The 20,547-nt window shown below is 37.2% G+C and overlaps 1 protein-coding gene across 15 annotated transcripts in view; it reads left to right on the plus strand.

Annotated features, from left to right (window-relative positions):
- ctnnd2b (catenin (cadherin-associated protein), delta 2b) overlaps nt 1-20,547 on the plus strand; it is a 209,394-nt gene that overhangs the window by 181,019 nt on the left and 7,828 nt on the right. For 9 of the 15 annotated variants that reach the window (XM_038300408.1, XM_038300411.1, XM_038300407.1 and 6 more), the window contains 7 exons: nt 3,879-3,996; nt 5,446-5,628; nt 12,529-12,702; nt 12,996-13,146; nt 16,033-16,288; nt 17,914-18,007; nt 18,129-18,255. In XM_038300408.1, the coding sequence (XP_038156336.1) occupies nt 3,879-3,996; nt 5,446-5,628; nt 12,529-12,702; nt 12,996-13,146; nt 16,033-16,288; nt 17,914-18,007; nt 18,129-18,255 (1,103 nt within the window). The remainder of the gene's footprint in view (nt 1-3,878; nt 3,997-5,445; nt 5,629-12,528; nt 12,703-12,995; nt 13,147-16,032; nt 16,289-17,913; nt 18,008-18,128; nt 18,256-20,547) is intronic. The other 6 variants (XM_038300409.1, XM_038300422.1, XM_038300417.1 and 3 more) reach the window with 1 other exon arrangement.

The following is a 20,547-nucleotide window of genomic DNA, read 5'->3' on the forward strand; positions in this document are numbered from 1 at the left end:
AAAATCGGATCTGTGTTGTTTAGACTGCCATGAAAAGATCAGATACAGGTCGCATGTGGGGAAAAAAATTGGATTTGGGTCACTTCAGGCTGCGGTGTGAACATAGCCTAGGTCACTCACATTTGAAGTATAAATTAAAAACTTCTCGATCTTGATTGTGTTTTGTCCAAATTCTAAATCCACCACAATACAGCCATATTTGTTGAAAACCTTTGTCCCCCAGTGCCCCTTACAAGCTGTCTTCCATAATTTTTTCTCTCTGAATCACTAACACATAGTTGATGAACAAAGGTAAAATTCCCACAGTTTGCATGAAAGCCCTTCATCTCTTTCCAGTTGGTACATAGCAGGACTTACATACATATGATATGTATATGTTTATATAATTTGGTCCTACGTGCGCTTATGATTACAAAGTGAAAGTTGTCCAAACTAGAGTGAAGCTAATAGTCATATTAACATATGGCAACACCCACATCTACACCAACAGGTGTAGTAGGTGTTTACTGTCAGTAGGTGTTACAGGTAGTGCGAGGAGGCTGGCTTCCTGAAGGTAAAAACCTAATTTAATGGGTTTGAGCTGTGTCATGATGAGCACAGCTCAGTGCCATGAAAATATTGAATATATTTTGGTAGTTTTTAATCATTTAAATGTGTGTGTTCCTAAAGTTTTCTTGCACTTGATGTTCCGTAAAAGTGCTTCATTTGTAGTGAAACATTTTCTGTTTTTTTAAAATGGTGTAAAAAAATCGATGTGGGGCCCTGGAACATAATATTCAAAAGCAAGATATTTTAGATACGTTTTATTAAGTTTTGCAAAAAAAAAATAAAAGTACAAGAAATTTACCTATTTTTAGACGGTTCCAAAATGTGCCAAAGTGGACTGAAAGGCCAAACCCCAAAGTATGTCTTAACTAAAACCGTTAACTTTGTTTAGGTAGTTTATGACTTAGTTTACCTCAGCTGCATTTTTTTAGCCTCATTTATGATGTTTCTAATAGGTTTATACTGTATAATGAAAAAAATTAAATTTCTCGTAATAATTAAACTCTAGTGCAGCAGAGGCTGAAGATTTATAGTAATAATAATAATAATAATACATTTTATTTAGTCACCCTTCAGGACACAACACTGCAATTAAAAATGCACAATTTAAATAATTATATCATTTGTTATTTGGATTCTTTGTGCTACAATAGCGTTTGTTTGTTTTTTTTAAGTTTGATGCAAGTTTTAAAGCCATCAGGCATATGGGTGGGCGAGACAGCAGTCTTTCATGTTCATGTGTCAGGCAGGCTTTTTCCCAGGACAACTAGAGAACAGGATCTGATCCTTTATACATTGTAATATAGTGATCTTCCTTACCTACTGTCCCAAACGAATGATTAGAGCAGTGATACCCAGCATGGTGGAGGTCAGGGTTCCCTTATAGGTGGGCTTGTAATCTCAGGGTCTGGCCTAAGTATTTAATGCCTTAGCGTCAAACACAACCTGTATTAATATGGGGACAAACTGAAGTACTGAGATAGGAAAAGGTACGTTTGTGACAAGATTTGAAAGAAATTCAGGGCAAATTTGACCAACTAATTCACTAATATGATTTTCAGAAGAGGCAACAATAACAGGATTACAGCAGATTTCAATCTGTTGTGACAGTAAGAGCAGGTCTGTGTAAGATTTCAGGTCCAGATGTCTGATCCCTGTGCAGAAGTTGCAGCAAACAAACACACTGTTTGTTTTTGATGAATATAGTCATATTAAGAAGAAAGAAATGGCAAATAAAAGAAGCTTTTCTGCTGATGTCTGCATATACATGTCCACTATCATGAATGCATCAATAATTATGGTGGGTGTGAGATTGCATGTGTGTGCATACACAGAAGAGTAACTGGAATTAATTATGATAAAGGAGGGGGGTATTGAGAGAGTGGAGGATCGTAATTGGTGTCAGAAAGGTGGCTTCTGTAAAAGGTTAGGAATCACTGCATGAGACCGGTATCTTTCAAATGTTTCAGCCTCCATATACATTATAATAGAAGACGAGACTCTTGAATCTTACTGGAGTATAAAAAACATTTCCAATTAAAATGAACAATGAAAATGTAGCACAAATAGTCAACATATTGCTTTTAAAATATTCATATTCTCCATGGATACTGATGAAAATATTCATAATTTTTTCATCCCTCCTAAAATTTTTAGTAAGAATATACCTAAAATGTGTATTATTGTTGCTTATATATTATTTAGAGCTTTCAAAGAAAATCTTAAATTACACACATGTTGATTTAGGTAAGTAAGAGGTCCTTTTCTGGCATTACAATGAGAAATCTACCATTACAAAGGCTAGCCATGGCAGCTCTGAATCATCAGTGGTACTCACCATTATATTCACACTTTTCAACCCTGAAATCAAAATATGGCAGCATTTTTTTTTTCAGAACACTGCCAAGAGGAACTTTAATTTTTATGGAATAAGAGGGCAAACAGACCCCAGAAAGTACTACATGCATTCTTTTTTAAGTCTGTACAACCATTTACCAAAAGGACAACGCAGCACTGCCAATTGTAAAAAACTATTTTACTCAAATCTAACCTTGTTAAGAATCCATTTTGTAAGGCACTGTAGATTAGTCACTCAGACATACTTCTTTTGTGTTTTCTTTGCTTTTGCAGCCGTACATTAGGAGTTAAATCAGAACTGCTGTGAAAAAAAACCCTCACTTTTAGCAACAGTATTATCTGTACAGTGTAATTTCTTATACGCCTTGTTATTTCGATCCTTTATGCCTGAAGATCAAATAATGAGAGATTATCTGCAGCTTGGCTGCTTTGGAAAGGAATCTCTCCATTGGAATTCATTACCTCTAACCGACTGGGGGTAATTAAATTCAGCCTATTAATAGATAGGAGAGAAAGTAGAGAACTAATTTACTCAATGCCAGTTAAAGGTAGATTCTGTTTGTTATGATTTGGTTATTAAAGTCCCTGTTTATTCTGGTTTTGTCATGCTGTTCACTGAACAGAGGTTTACAGCTTTCTATCAGTGTCCTGCAAAGTGTGTGTGTGTGTGTGTTTGTTATCCAGTGAACTTGCATCACAATTTGAAGCAAAAAACAGCCAGAGGGGATGCAGACTCAGAACGGAACAATTTACCACAACCTCCATTTTTGAGGAAGTTATTTGACTGTGGAAAATAACTGAGGCTGTCAGAATGAAAAGATGCTTCCATACCTGAACAGAATAATACAACACTTTTATGCTTCGTACTAGGTTTCATGTCAAACCTTTCAGATTCCTCATACATCTGTGATTATTGATGGATATCATCCATCTACCCATTCATTGATCCATGGTCTTAATATATTATTTTAAAAAAGTTGCTCATTTTATATTAAAAACATGTAGAAACTTTGACTTTGTGTGTTTTAAATTCAAATATTTCATTAGTTATCCTGCTCCATATCCTTATCAGGGGGTTCGATTTAATCCCTATAAGGCTAATTATCCTGCTTCCTGCTGAACAGCAGGTAGGTCTAATGTTTTCCGACCTGTTTGCTGTGCTCATCATCCAAGCTTGACAGCTTTTTGTATTCATTTACCCATCAACTCTATGGATACAAACAAACTGCCGATTCTACTTTGAAGCAAATTATGTAGGAAGTTGACAGCTGTATCCCTGATTCCACCGAGTTCAACTTGCAGAACCTATTAAATGGAAAAACTAAGATTTCTCTAGGGGTTGTCTTCACCCACGGAACATCTGAAAATTAAGTTTTTTTTTTTACTTAGAGCTTTTCCTTCTTGTTTGTAAAATGTCATGAGAAGAAAAACTGAACTTGTGTGTGAAGTTATGTGTTGGTATCTGTGTGAAACAGGAATGTGAGTTCTGCTGGGGAGGAAGCTCGGAGGAGGATGAGGGAGTGTGAGGGCCTCACCGATGCTCTGCTTTACGTCATCCAGACCGCTCTGGGGAGCAGTGAGATAGACAGCAAGGTAAAAAAAAAAATAACACATATAACACACTACACTATAAATGCTACTAATAACCTAATTAAATACTGCATCAGTAGGGTACTATGTGCTTGTGCATCAGCATTGTGTGCATCACTCTCATGCAGTGATATAATACATTCATAAATATGAGCGAGAAACAGCACTTTGCAAAAGTTTTCTTCACAAAAATGTCCCTTATAGAAGATGAGCAAGAAAAAAATCTTGTTTTTTTAGACTATGTGCAAAATGCTGTGTATGCAGTATGCTGATGAAGATTCTGTCATCCAGCTCATAGTCATTCCGTAAAAGTTCAAAAAATGTCCACTGGACTTGGTTTCCAAGATTTGAAGACATTTCGCCACCTCTCCAGGAAGCTTTCTTAATTCTCTCAATTCATAGACAGGTTTCAGGTATTACAGGAGACAATCCCCCCCTTAACGCCCTCGAACTACAGCAGATGGCCTCTTAACTGAATTTAGTTCTGTTTGATATTTCTTTATTTAAGTAAGAGTGTTTTCCTTCCACTGTGCCTGCACAGTATAACGGATTTCTGCAAAGTCAGTCACAGTGCAATTTTCTGGATTTGCTGGATTTTTTTAAAATAACAACAACATCAGAGATGTGCAAAATGACAGCAACGTGTTATTTAACTAAGACAGAAACTGTGCAAAATTAGCTTGAATCCAATTGTCATGATGAACAAAATTGAACCAAATTAGAATGTATTTAGTTTAATTTCAGTCTGTTTACATGACTAAATTGGTTACATATGTTTTGAATATAAATGCAAATGTAATTCGAATATAAATCAGGCCATTTCAGCATTATTAGATGTTTAGGTCAAAAGCAGCTCTATAAAACATGAAACTTTAAATTCAACTATATCATTTACAACAAACACGCTGTGCTAATGTTATAACTTTATTCTCATTTATTTTGCAGTTTTAGCTGATTGGTCCACTTTAAAACAGCATTTTCCTCTAGTTTATGACCTGATATGTTGTTTTTTGTTTGGGCTCTTGAGAGCCTGATAAATTACATGACTTTGACATATCTGCTTTAAAGATGTAAATTGTTGGTGCCACGGAAATGTCATCAGTTCTGCATCTATGTAGAGCATTTTTATGAAAGTAATTTTGTCTCCGTGTGTTTGATGAGTCACTGTTATTTTTGAATTATTGTTTGGATTCTGAGGGGATGCTTTTCTCTGGAGAGCAAAAGATTCTTTGAAGGAAATCATTTTTTTTATCCTCTAAACATCAAAGTCAGTGACTGTTGACTGTTTATCCTCTCTCAACAATAGGATTAGTTTAGGTGTCTGCATACATTATGCCCATAGGCCACACTGCACACAGTGTCTCTGCTGCAGGGCTCACACTGTTTTTCAGTGCCTTTTATTTAAATCTCTGTCTCGTCCTTACTTTCCCCGTCTAACCTTTTCTCCTTCAGACTGTGGAGAACTGCGTGTGCATCCTGAGGAACTTGTCGTACCGTCTGGCTGCAGAGACGTCGCACAACCAGCAGGGTGGCTCTGAGGAGCTGGATGGCTTGTTGTGCGACACCGGTGGCAAGGACGCAGAGAGTTCTGGGTGTTGGGGAAAGAAGAAGAAGAAAAAGAAGGGGCACGATCAGGTGAGGAAATAAGCAGAATCATTACTTATTTATACTAACTAGAAACTTTATTTTGTTAATTGTTATTTTTTTAAGGCAGATTTCTCTCCTTTTCAATTGAGTGCAGCTCATGATTAGTGTTTGGTCTCTACCGGATAATATGCTGCGTCTTTTCACTCATGCATTTATTTATTCATAACCAGCCTTCAGGTTCTTCTTGACATATTCATGATTTCATACTGTTTATGCTTTTTTTAAAAAGGGTTTGGACTAAACCTGATATTTTGTACCCTTTATTTTGGCACCATGATTTCAACTCAGGAGATTATAAAGACCTCAAACAAATGACTCCACCTTTAAAGCAAAGACAGAAGGTAAAGGTCAATAAGGTCAATTAACCAAGACTGTGTATGATCCTTGAGACATTTCCCATAACAGGTAGAAACACTATAGATCAGAGCTTTACATATGATCTCACTGGCAATATATAGGTGCATATGTAAATATTTTGATCTTTAATCTATCTGAATGATTATACTATATACAACTTTGATGCTTTTCCAATAAGAAGTAGGTTCTCAAGTGGGAATATGCTGTTGGTTCTCTTTCATACAGTCAAAATTATTAAGGGAAAGCCCCGCCCCTTTTACGCCACTCATACAGACATCAATAAAGTTCTTTGGATTATATTCCCTACTCTTTTTATCAGATGTGGTAATCTAAAATTGTATCTAATCTGTCACTAAGCCAACTGTAGCACCTTGTCCGTTGCTTAGTAGTTTGGCAGAGATTGATGCCTTCCCAAAAATCATTATGTGTGCTTTGATTCATTTTTATTTATAAGTCAGTAAAGCAGAGAGTTGTATAATCCTTCCACCACAGAAAGAAATGGTTAAAAAGAAATTAAATTAATGACATTCACACTGGTAATGAGTGTATGTCTCTTACCCGTATGTTTAAGTACTCGGTCGATTTTTCATCTTTTTCTATACATTTGAAAAGAAACTAAAAAGTGTTGGAGTATTTGTAGCAGAGGGAGTCACTTTGTCCACATGCAGGATTAAAAGGGACAGAGCTGCAGCGAAGGAGAAAATAATGGTGGAGATCATAACTTGATATTTAACTGTATTAGCACAGAAGCAAACAACCAGCTATGACCACTATGACCCAGCTCCATTAAGCATGGGATTACTCAATAAATTACATGGATGTATCTTATCTTCTAACAACCCAAGGGCAGCGTATTATTTGCACAGTGATCAAACATACATGACAGACTATAAGCGTGAAGGTGACCAGGCTTCATGCTTTCAACCACTGATTGCTACTCTAGTCTAAGAGGCAAGGTCAACATCAGCATCACCAGCTCCAAACACACAGACCCTGAAGAATAGTGATAGCAATGCAAAGAGGAGGCGAACAGTAGCCAAGGTTTTTTTGTTTTTTTTATTGTAAAAAGTCAAGGTAAAAACTTCTATAATCCAGCAATATATGAAATATAAATATTAACAATTTATACGCAAACTGCACTTCTTCCGGTTGAATTTATTCAATTTATACAAATTTGTATGAATTTAACCGACTGGCTTTAAAAGAACTGAACTTTTTAATTTAGCTTTTTCCATTTTTAGCTTTAGTTTTAAGTGTTTCCTTGTGTTGTTTTTTACAAATAAGAAAAGAATGAGCCTATTATCCTCACAGCACCGTAAGGCAGATTTTTATCTGTGAAGGATCTGTGTCCTATCTGTCTCTGAAGTCAGGGCTCTGATCTAGCAGAGGAGTCATACCGGAGAAAAGTACATTGTTAATCCAAGGCAGAAAAGCAGTTGGATTGACCACCGTGCTCACTATTACTAATACAAGTTAATAGCAAGACATTTCACTGTATTTTATGCATTTAATAGCAAAAAACTCTAAAGTTGAGCTGGAGTTGTGCTATCTGTGCCAGTCCATAAAATAAAATTGAAGCTCCTAAAAGAGGAAATTCTGCAACTTTCACTACATTTAAGCATTTATATTAGCATTAATTATGCAATAGAACCCAGGCTTAGCCTGGGCATCTGGTTCTTAGGGGGTGTTCAGTTTCATTGATCAGATGTACAGCTCAACTGTTTCAACTTCTAAGTTCAAATGGAGTTCACCTTATATACAAGCTTAACGATGTAATAACACACAGCGAGAATAAACAGTCATCACATCTTTCAGTCAATGGTTTTTCTAAATAACAAACTGAACGTTTAAGATATGTAATGAGTTTTGAGATCCCTTCTCCTCATGTGTGGCATTCCTCCTGTTTGTGCACCACTAACAAAGGGATTACTGACATCTTAAAATAAAGTCAGACTGAAACAAATGGGGATGTTGTGGCTACCTGCGCAGACTTTAGAAAGGTCTCCTCTGAGTGTCTGTGTGTAGAAACAGTTTAGACAGGGCATCAGGACCAGCGATCCTGCTGAGGAAACTAAAGGAGGAAGATACGTCTTTAGGTGGGAACAAACATTTCATTGATAGGACTCAAACCAAAATGCATTTTAGAGCATATTTTGAAGGATAACTATTAACTGAAACAAGATAAAAATTATCAATAAGAATGTAAAAAGAGTGTTTCAAACAACACGTTTTTTTCTTTAAGGCAAACGTTTTTATTGCCCCCCGTTTTCTCTCCGTCCTTGATTTTTCTTTCTTACATAATTTTTCCCCTCTTGTTTCACATTAACATTAAATATCACAAAATATTAATTAAAACCAACTTTTTAATGACACATTAATGTTCTTTTCTGCCCTTTAAGGCCATTAAGATTTTATTATGTTTATTGCAAACTGGGATTTATCCTGTACAGTAGTTGCTGTGTGTGGAAATTTCCCTAAATAACTCAGTTTATAACAGCGTTCTGTGCCGTCTCAGAAGTATCTGTTCAGTCCATAAATGATTCTTGTTGTTTGGCTGTTATAAACAGAGTTTTACTTAATGCTGTGAATAATTTATTGTAAAATGATGCTGCTTCCAGTACCCATTCTTCTCATCATTTAAAACTACTAAACTACTATACCTATGTAGCGTTTTTACAAAAAATTGAGGTTTGTGTTCTATTTTCTACATAGATGTAATTCTATAGTTTGGCACTTTTAGAATGTCATAGAGCTTTTAAAAACTAAAACTTTAAACAGACTTCTTAAGTATTTCTTCACTTATGCCAACCAGATGTGTGAATGGCATGACAGAGAAAGGTGTCCTGTCAACCGATTCTCTTATCTCAGATGTGAATCCCTAGCCTGACGTAGTCCTACTCAATTCTAGTCAGAATATGAGTCTGATACTGCTCCATAGAGCTGTGATTATGGGGTGTGTTTAAAACGAACCAGGAAAAAAAATGCCTCTGCACTCAATTGGATAGACCTACAACCAATAAGAGCAACAGAGTGCATGTTAAGAGACGCATAGTTGTTGTCAATAAAAATCAAAGCGTGCAGTTGCATGCCTAGAATAAGAAGATGAGCCTTGATCGCGTTTCTCTGTTCCTCTTTTAAAATTTATTTGCTGTCGATATCTTCTAGAACAGACCTAATAGCAGAATCTACACACCTGAACTCTCCAGCGGCAGCCATTGTTGTTGTCACCCAAGCGAGCTTTGGTGACGTGGTTGATTACGTTACTGTTGATCATCTGTCGAATAAAGCCCGCCCTAACAATTTGATTGGCCCGCCAGATTTTGTGCCAGCATACTCGCACTAATATTGAACAATGCCAGACCGAACTTCCCGAACTCAAACGTTGTGGGCGGGACTAAGTTCGGAATGGCACCCAGGCTAGTGAATCCCTTCAGTCTTATCAGTTACCGCTGGCCTCTTGACCTCTTCTGGAATTTACTATATGTTTAGTCCAGTAAAATTATATCTCACTCTTTTTGCCTTCTTGTTGGAGCTATGTAAGATATTTGAAGCTTGTTTTTAATCTAACCGATTATATCCATGACCTTTCTGCTGTTGTATCTGGTATATATATATTCATATTTTATATCTCTAATTTATTTATATTCTAATTATGGGTTGACATTTAAAGACACTAATTTTTTTTAGGCACATCCAAAAAAAGAGGTCACAAATATGTGAAAATATTATGAGAACTACATCTCAGATTTCAGACTACAATGCGACACTATAATAGCAATAACTTGGGCAATGGATAAAGTGCAGTTTACTATTTGGTACCCTGTTTGTCTATATTTGACATCCACTGCAATATTTATATATAAATATAAATATCCATCTTTATAAATACCAATTTAACACCATGTGAAATAAGTTTTTATAGTAATTATACTAAAAAAAAAAATGTCACATGTGGACGGACTGTGTTTACTGTATATATCCCATGCACCTTTTTCTTCTTTTGGCACATTCTTCTTCTTTGACTATTTGAGCTGATGGAATGAGTAAATGTATCCACTGTGAGATCAACAAAGACAATCAATCAATTTCTTTCCACAATCAGGCACAAGCGAGTCTGAGCTTATTTCATGAGTATGCTTATTTGTGTAAGGCACTGTATGCAATCACACTGCATTTTAGTTTTGTGTGCTCAGTACCTGTGCTCTGATTTGTTTTTAGAAAGCTGATGGCCCATATCTCTCTGGATTCTTTTAGTTTTATCCTCCACGTAGCTGAGAGGTAGAACCAGAGATTTGTGAGCTCTACCCTCTTGTCATGCTAATGAGCAATCAGCATCATTCTGATTGAGTGGAGGACGTCTTTTACCACTTCCAGGGTAGCTGTGGGGACTGAAAACCCACCACTTCCGGAGTGTGAATTGCTCATCCTCCCTGCATGCATCCCTCTGTCTATCATTTCGGAATCTGGCAGGGATTGATTTATGAAAACAAGTTTGGACTATATTTTAATATCGGCCTTTGCCTTACCTTCTGTTTGCAGAATTTACTCCAAGCAAACGTCTGCCTTTGTGGAGATGGTGGACCTATTGATCATATTGAAATAGAGACAGATCATAAAATATGAAAAAAAAGCTTCACTTTCTACCCTCTGTCTGTGTGTCTCCACTTTAGTGCAGCTGTGGGCGATTACCAAGAAGCAGCGATTAGGGAGTGTGCCGAGGAGCACAAAACTCCATCAACAGCGGGGCAATTAGAGCAGAGGAAGGGAGAGGAAGTAGAAAAGGAGGAGATAGGAGACGATAAAGAGGGTGTTGTAGCATAATCAGATTAAACACACGAGGAGCAGCAAAGATGGACAGCAGTGTTTGGCAGACTTACATTCAGTAACAGATGTTATCACATATATCACTCATTTGGAAATAGTATAAGCAGATATTAAACTTAAATAAATAATACCCCCTAAGAAATTAATTAAAAATAAAACTACCAGCACTAAAATGAAAAACCAGCATCTTGTCACTCAGATTTTGTCTGATTGATGCTTATTTCACAGTTGAAGCTACATCATCTTGATAAACGTGAGTAACATTAACAATGTGTTTCATCACTTTAGACAACTCTGTCATTAAGTAATATTTGCAGAATGTTGGTATATTAGACAAGCACAGACCAACATAAAGTAATTTATACTAGTGTAATAGAGGGTTAATTATACTTTTTTTATTTTTAACAAATAATGCTGGAAGCTCAAAGGTGGTGTCATAGGGCAATAGAAAGCTACATTTTCAACTTACCAATGTTAGTGGCAGCATCATGCTGTGGGATTCAGAGCTGTTGGGAAGATTGAGCTGAATTAAGGGCAGCTGAAAACCTGTTAGATTTAGTCCCCAAGCATGAGACTGGGGCAGAGGTTCACCTTCTAGCAGGACAACAAACTTAAACATTCTTTAGATCAAATAATATTCGTCTATTAGAATAGCTCAGCCAAAGCTCATACCTGAATACATTTGGGAATCTGTGGTATTCAACATTATACTCAGACACTAACCATATTTTCTAACTGAGTTAGAGCTACTATGCATTGAAATAAATGTTTTTACTTGTGTAAGGCTAGTAAAAGGTCTAAAATAAAAAATACCTTCTGAGGTAGCTGTATTTAGAGTAAATGCTGATTTATAATCAGAAACCAGTTCGACTGTGTGTGTGTCACTGTGAACGTAAATGTGCCCCCGCTCCTGCTGCAGACACTCTGCTGCACCAAAATTGTAGGTGACCCCAGACAGTGCCGCAGACAGGAAACATCTGATTGGTCAAATCTACATCCGCTGTACTCTATGCGTCTCCTGTTTGGTACCTTACCGGCTTGTTTTGTTTGTATGACCGCCACTGTGGAAAACGACTCTTGAAGATGGACCCGCTAGAAGAGAGAGGTGTGCAAGAATGCTGGGACCCTTTTTCTGTGTGGATCCCCCTTTTTTTCACCCTCATGTCCCTCCGTTGACGTGCCCCTTGCATTTTTCCACTTCCTCACTGCCATGGCCGTATCTAGACCCTCAGCTAGTTCCTGATTGTCCCTCTTGCTTTGTGGCGTGGAATAACATAGCGCAGACCACGTTTCAACATTGGGCATAAATCTCACTGCGACACACTGCTGTAGGAGTATAACCAGCCTTTGCAACAGCAGTATCTGTTCATCAATCTACCTGTAACTTATAAGTGTTAATGCACTTATAGTTAATCAGTTTAGTGTATGCAGACGTTTTGGTTGTCTTATGCAGGAATTGTTTTTTTTTTTTTTTCAGACACCTGATGTGATTTTAGTCAACATTTTCTGAACATCAGTACATTATTGCTGCTTCTAAACACCCAGTTTGGGCAGCAGATGAATGTCACCTAATTTTTTAGACTCTTTTAACATCCACTCCTCCTCCTTTGTTGCCTTTGCCCATGGGAGCCCTGCTGGCCCACAAATTTCTCCTCATACAAAATTCAAAATGCTCCTCCATTCTAAGGCATGCCTTATCTTCTACAGTGGGATGGTGTCGGCCCTTTTCCAGACTTGGCTGAGCCTCCGAAAGGCATCCAGATGTTGTGGCACCCCACTATTGTCAAGCCCTACCTCACACTGCTGTCGGAGTGCTCCAACCCAGACACCCTGGAGGGAGCAGCTGGGGCTCTGCAGAACCTAGCCGCCGGCAGCTGGAAGGTGAGAGCTCAGCGGCTGTGTCATTGTCATACAGGACAGAATCTGGCAGAAGAAAAAGGACACTATTCTTCAACAATCCAGCATATTTTTAAATGGAAAGATGAATTAGATCTGAAGCACCTTTGTCAAAACTTATAAGACAAATTAAGTAATGATGATTTGACTTTTTATAAGTAAAAGGATTTTTATAATAACAATAATAATAATAACAGGCAGAAATATTTCCAGATATCAGCAAATGGTCTGTCTGTGTCCAACATTTGTTCTATAAATTTTCTCACTCTTTTGTCCAGTGGTCCGTCTACATCCGAGCTGCAGTGCGCAAAGAAAAAGGTCTACCTATCCTGGTGGAGTTACTGAGGATAGACAATGACCGGGTGGTCTGTGCTGTAGCTACTGCCCTGAGAAACATGGCTCTGGACATACGGAACAAGGAGCTTATTGGTAAGTGCTTCAAACACAGACTCAGAAGTCTCAAATCGTAAAAATTTTTTATTGAGAATCTGAAGAAAATATGTAAGTAATCTGTAATATTTATTGCATTTCCATGAAGCAATTGGTATCAAAGGGGAATTTTATCTGGTCAGGTAAAATTAGCAAATTATTATAGGCTCAATATGACATCTTTACTTAAGCAATCCTATTTGTAGAAACAAATATGTCCAGCTTAATCTCAGATAAGGCTAAAGTCTGTGTTTGCCTATTTCTAAAGAATCTGATATCTTGTGTCCCGTTAATGTCTTTCATGAGCTGGAAGTGTGGTTGCACCTCTTGAATATTTATTTTTTTTTTTTTATAATCTTATGGAAAGAGCAAATTGTATAAATATAGTATTGTTCATTAAATGTTTTACCTTCCTATATGTAGGTAAAGTTATTCCAAAATGTCCCATTTTATTTCTACAAAGAGAGTTTAATTTTGCCCTAATCTAAAACAGGATATGAATGAAGACAATTAGTGTAGCAGTAAGATTTTGCCAGCTCAATTTGATTATAGCTTGTGGAGGAAATTTTTGACTGTAATATTTTCCCACATTAATATCAAATCCAAAGAATGGAAATGGAAAGCATTCGGAATATTCATCCCTCCGTTTGCACAAAGCTCCTGTCTTTAAACAGAACGTAGAGCTGCCAAGACTGAACACCTGATACTAGATTTTTCTTTTTTTTTTTTTTAGCTGGAGACTGACTGATGTCTTTAATAAACTCTGCTTCTCTGCTGGTCCCCATGGCAACAACCACATGCCTCTTTCTATTTACTCTTTTCGGTGCTTTTGGCTTTGAGCTAAACTGTGTGATGTCTTAGTTCGTGAAAGCGACCATCCGTGTCCTCAGCGGATGTAGGCTGTAATGTCAAATTTTCCTTTGTGATGGCCCGGTGCATGCAGCTATGTTTTCAGGGAACATATTATCCTCCCCTTAGTTGGAACAGAATAAAATTGCTTTTGCTGCACAACATATTGTGTGGTCAGAATCACAGAGCTCTCAGCTGCAAATATCAATACTGTCAGCACTGGCAGCTCTGCTGTAAGCCAACTGTTGTTTATTACTTCAGTAATACAAACGTGATTAAGAGCTTCACCTTCAGTGCCTGCTTGGTTATAGAAGTGGGAATATTGCAGACAGAGGCAGCTGTACTGTAGGACCCATCAAAAAAACCATACAATTTAGAAGTGAGCCTACTAGGCCTCAATAGGACCATTCCTCTCAACACCCACCTAGGGTGATGACCCAATCAGAATGAGAGCCGCAGAGCAGAATGTCTACAAAAGCCTGACAGGATTTCTTGGGTGTCATGGGAGATGTAGTCCATCTGTGTCAGAGCATGTGGCCATGTCCCCCTTTTTTTTTTTTTTTTTTTTTTTATATATATATAGGCCTATATATATACTCTAATAATCCCAGAGGGAAATTATTTATCTGCATTTAACCCATCCCCTTGGGGAGCAGTGGGCTGCCATTGTGCGGCGCCCGGGGAGAAGTGTGGGGTTAAGGGTCTTGCTCAGGGACCCAGAGTGACAGTCTGTGGGAGTGGGGGATCGCATTCACAACCTAGTTCAATGCCCTAACCACTAGACCGCCACTCCCCTTTTGTGTATGACAGCCTAACCAGCAAGAGTGTAGATCTGCTTTTATGCAATTTGGTTTTAATGCAAGTTTGTTTGTTTTTTTCTTGATTTTGAGGTTAAAAGAAATACTCTTATGTCCAAATTATTTGTCTGCCTGACTAAAAATTAAATCCTTTTGTTAACATTTTGGGGTCATTAAGCCATGCAATTATTTGCAGCTACAGCTTTAGTTCTTTAAACACACAGTTCAGAAAAGTGGTTTTGTTTTTGTTTTTGAGGGAATTTTAGGCCATTCTTCTAGAAAAGCATTTGTGAGGTCCGACACCAATGGTAGGTGAGAAGCCTTGGTTCAGAGTATCAGTTCTAATTCATTCAAGAAGTGTTCTGTTGGACTTAGGCTAGTTTGTCAGCTCTAAACTTGCAAATTCATGTCTTTAAGCGCACTGGTGGCAGTAATGTTAAAACAGGAAGGACCCCACTTCAGATGTTTCCCAACAAACATGAGAAATGCCTTTTACTAATGAATTGAATCTGACTTCCATACAGCAGCCCTAGAGCCTGGGCTGTATTCAGTCATCTCTTAGAGAAATCATACAACCCGTACCTTATGGAATGATAAAGGCGACGCTGGTGCGTTCTTAATTAATTATAAATTCCTGACTTTATGGCAATTATAATTTTCAGCAAAACTTTGTTAAAATCTTACTTTATTGTTTTAAAGCCAGTCACTTTTGGTCATGTAATGTCTTCTCATCAGCTGGGTGTCAGTATTTTTCTTTTTTGTATGTTGTTTTTTTCATATATGTAGAAAGATATTTTAGGCATACATACACTTTTTCTTTCCACTATTAGTATATCTATATATATATTAAATATTTGTCGATGTTACATTAAATAATGGTAGCCTTACTTTGACCTCATAAAAGCTTTTCCGTCGGCTTTTTTAAAGATGAATGGTTTTTTTTTTCCCCGAAACAGATTTTTGAGGGCCCTTTAAAAGTTTTAACCTGAGGTCTTGTTCTTTCATTATAAATTTCAAAGTTTCACCTCAGACTTATCTAGGCTTGAAGCAAGAACACTTTCCAGGTGGATTTGTAAAAAAAAAAATTTAATTTCAAAACTATGATTCCTGCAGCTCTGCCTTGAGTTCTTCTAATATTTAAGAATGTTTGTTTCATATCTTTTTTAGTTTTCCTTTTAACCTTAAACAGCTTATATTCAGTTTGCCACTTAACCTTGTCCACCCGGTCACCTTTAACCAGGCAAATATGCCATGAGGGACTTGGTGCATCGTTTACCTGGAGGCAGCAACAACAACAACACCAGCAGTGGAGGAGGAGGAGGAGGGAGCACCAACAGCAGCGTCCTGGCAGGGAAGACCATGTCAGACGACACCATCACTGCAATTTGTTGTGCTTTGCATGAGGTCATAACAAAGAACATGGAGAATACCAAAGCCCTGAGGGACGCTGGCGGCATCGAAAAGCTCATCGGCATCGCCCGCAGCAAGGGAGATAAGTAAGCCAAATGGGAAGGTGTTGTTGGGTGAAAAAAACAAACCAGATGACAGGGTGTGCAGGGTAATGCAGAACTTATGTTTATCTCACCCTAAATCACCCTTTTTTGGCAAAATAAACGAGCTATTTTTATGTCACTGTGCATTTTAGTTCATTTTCATTTGATTTTTAAGTTCAAACAATCTTAGAATTTCTGTAAGTGGATGTTGTAGTTGAGTTTTCCTGTTCGTTTAAATGGAACATGCTTGTGCAGACTGTCATCAATACCCTAATGATTGACCAAAGTGGGAGAAGCTTATGCACAAATATGTGCAGTCGACCCTTTACTTCAAAAAAATCTGTTAAAATCAGCTTACAGAATACATTATAATTATATTTCTTAAAAAGTTTGATAAACATTTGTTACATTTCACAAATTATATTATTAGATTATGCACTAAAAAAAAAATGTTTCTTTAAGCTATCAGCTTTATCTCCACAAGTGCCACCCAAACTTTGTACACCCCTTCAGAAGATGGTATTAATGAACCCCAATAAATGTCATGTGGTTGTGGTCCGCCAAATGTTAACAATTAAATGATAATTATAAATACTAATAATGTTTGATGTCAAAAAACTTATTTGGATCAAAAACATTAAATAAGGTGCCTGAAAACATGATAGACAAATTGTTGAAGCTAAAAAGGGTTCATTTTGAATATTTAGGGATTTTTTTAGGAGTTTTTAAAATTTTCATCGGTATTGCTTATAAATACAAACAAAGTTAAAATGTTTTTATATAGCATAATTATGGCATTTATAGGGCATTACTAGTATGTTCCTTATATTGGCATTGGAGGCCTTGGTCAAGAGGCTTGATGGAGGCGCTTTACACTACATTCAGTCATTCACCCATTCACTCTCACACCAATGGTGGCAAGCTACATAGTAGCCACAGCTGCCTTGGCACTCAGTAACAGAAGTTTGGCTACCATACACAGGCGCCACCAGTCCCTATGACCACCATCAGTTGGTCGTCAACTGATTTATGTATTATTTCAAGAGAAATAATATGTAAAAAGAGGTAAAACCTCAAAAGAATCTACCATAACTATAAAGGCCTTTAAAATAGAATGAAAATGTCAAACTATAAAACATTCGTTTTAGTTTATATCCCTAGAAAACAAAAATTGCTTTAAAGTCACACAAGAAACATAAATTTGATTTGCTAGTTTTTACATCTGGTATAGGGTTTATCTCCCTGAATTCGAAACAATAAAACTAACCGAATGTCTTGGAGAAATGAAGTTTAATTTTGCTGTCCCTGATAATGTCACATGAGCCAATTAAACCCAAAGTCATTAGACAGCTGAGTGAGAACCTGGAGGAAGAAGATTGAAATGTTTCCCAATTAATCCATCATAAAGAGCAATCATGCTGTCTGGGCTCGGTTCAATTTAAGGACACAGCTAAGAAGATAAACATTTCCTTGTTGGTGTTTGAAACAAATGATGATTTAGAGGGCCGCCTTTTGTTTTTGCATTTGTTTATTGTGGTGGTGTTTTGTTTCTGTAACCCTCTAACTTTTTCGTGCACAAAACAACAAAAGGATAGTCAAGCTTTACATTGTGTTTTTGCTTTCTGCTGAATTCCCAGACATAGTCCCAAAGTGGTTAAAGCAGCGTCCCAAGTCCTCAACAGCATGTGGCAGTACAGAGACCTCCGCAGTCTTTACAAAAAGGTACAGCCTGTTGGCTCTGGATGCCTTCCACTCAAACATCACACATGTTTTTCATGATGATTATTAATAGACCGAACGCTGAAAATAAAACTGCAAGTCTGCCTTCTCGTCTTTCTTTCAGGATGGCTATTCACAGTACCATTTTGTGGGCTCGTCCTCAACAATAGAGCGAGACAGACAGCGACCTTACTCTTCCTCTCGCACTCCTTCAATCTCTCCGGTGCGCACTTCCCCAAACAATCGATCAGGTGGGTCCCCGCCTCCCGTTCATTCCTATCCTACCGTAAAAGCCCCATCCTTCTTCCCACCAGTAGAGTCCAGTCAAAGAAGCACTGCTCCATTATATCTCAAGTCTTCTTTAACCTTCACAGTACAGCGACTGCTGACATATTACTCCACTGTCAAGTAAAATATGTGCTTAATGCACATTAAGAAAGTTTTCCCGCCCTTGTGTTGTCAGAGGAAAGGTTTTTTGAATAATATGAGGCACCAAAGTCTTACAGAACCTGGACTGATGATGATGATGATCACAGCTCCTGACAATGTTCATCATCTTTGATCTTTTCAGTCTTTTCAGACTGCAGGGGTGGCTGACACACTGACGACTGCTGTGAAACCAAAGCAGCAAAAATTCACACGTGTTTAAAGTGTTGTCTAAAGATTTCTTTCCTTAGTTTCTGGTTAAGATCTTCTTTATGACAAAAACTAAAGGCGTCACAATCACTAAATAGAGCAGGGACTATATAGTGGACTTTATAGTGAACTCAGTTAACTGACTGTTCATACAGAGGATCACTACTTTTCTCTCCCTGTTGGTAACGTGTCTCCGCTCCCCACATGATGCATGCAGCCCTCTTTGTCATTTGTAGCCGCTATCAGGTAATGACAGCCTATGGTAACATCAGGCTGCTGTGACAACAAATCCCATAATTTTAGGACATATCTCCTCGTCTAGTGACCATGGATGATACCTACTTTTCAAGTTGACTTGTGGGAAATTTGGATTCCACTACTTTTTCATTCACTAGACTGTTGAAAACTAATCTGAAATGGCGTAAACACTATATGGTGCCCTATATAGTGATCAGGGCAAACATTCGGACACAGCCAATGTATTTGATTTGATTTGAAATGGAAATGATGAGCATGTGATTCGTTTTTAGTATGCAGTCTCTCTGTGTTGACACTTTTTGCTACAGTTCCAAGTAAAAGTCTTTAGTAGTATGGTACATTTTGACTAAGTAAAAAATAGACGTCCCTTTTTTTCTCTGCATGGATGCAAAAAGGTTTAGTCTTGATGTTATTTAAGCAGTACAATGTGTTTCACATATTTCTGAGGAGACCATCATATAAAATATTTACCTTACATGGGATTATAAATTTCCATTTATAGCACATCTTGAGAGGTTCATTCTCTTTGTCATGTTTTCTTGTCTTAAAACCAATACAAAAATGCAAGATTTAGATTTTTAATTTCAACCATTGTTTTCTTCTAAGATTAAACCGCCTTAAGGCGATGGTGAGAACAACACAAACACTACGCAGGGTTCATGTTACTGCATCTTTTATTGAAAACTAAAGGGCAACAGCTATCGAATTATCAGCCAAAACATATATGAGAATTGAAATAACTGCAGTTATAACTTATGAAAAGATCATCTATGGCATTTGTTTGTTTATTTACATGGAGAATGATTAACTGACACAAAGGGAGAGCGAGGAAGCACAGATGGGTGTATTGACAGTTAGTACCCTGTATGAAAAGAAATAAAACAATGCTTTATTCCAATAAAAATTTTGTGAAAATATAAGATTAAACTCAACTTTAATCTATCGCATGAAGATAGATTGAAAGCCACTGAATGGGTTTCTTTTGTATTCTTTTAACAGATATATATAGAAGTGGAAGAAGAAAAACTATTGAAGCATCCAGGGGATTTATCTGAAGTAGTTGAAATTACATTTTTACTTTAAAAAAGGAAATCAACAATATCAGAAATTACATTTTTACCACTAGTAACACATGTTACGATATGATATGCTTGTCATAGCCTGCATCCTGAGAGTCTAGCCTGCTACATCGGATAGTATTTGGTATGATATAGACAGGAGATTGCGTAGAGATAGAAATTTTATTTTCAATGCGTTGCTGTTTATTTATGTTAAATGAAATCCTGCTGTTTAGATTGTTGGATAAAAAGACAAGGTATAGACCAGTTCTACTTGGGAAGGACTTCAGTTTGTATCAGACTATATCTCTAACTTCAAGCACTCTTGTTATTTTAGCAAGAGAAGCACAAAGGTTCATTTCAAATACATCCCATATTTTTCTTTTGAAAAAATATTTGCACTTCCACAGTCATGTGCTATTCTGTGATTAAATCTCAACAGGTTTGTGATTGGACTGTAACAAAATGTGAAAAAGATAAAGTGATATAAATTTGTTTGATGCCTTGCAATGAAAAAAAGAGGAATTTGATAGTAACAGTAAGGCAACAGGAAGGAAACTTCTATTAAAATTGGGTATTTAGGCTTAATAC

Source organism: Cyprinodon tularosa, unplaced genomic scaffold, assembly GCF_016077235.1.
Source record: "Cyprinodon tularosa strain WSP-4 unplaced genomic scaffold, ASM1607723v1 ctg45, whole genome shotgun sequence".
Classification (NCBI taxonomy): Eukaryota; Metazoa; Chordata; class Actinopteri; order Cyprinodontiformes; family Cyprinodontidae; genus Cyprinodon; species Cyprinodon tularosa.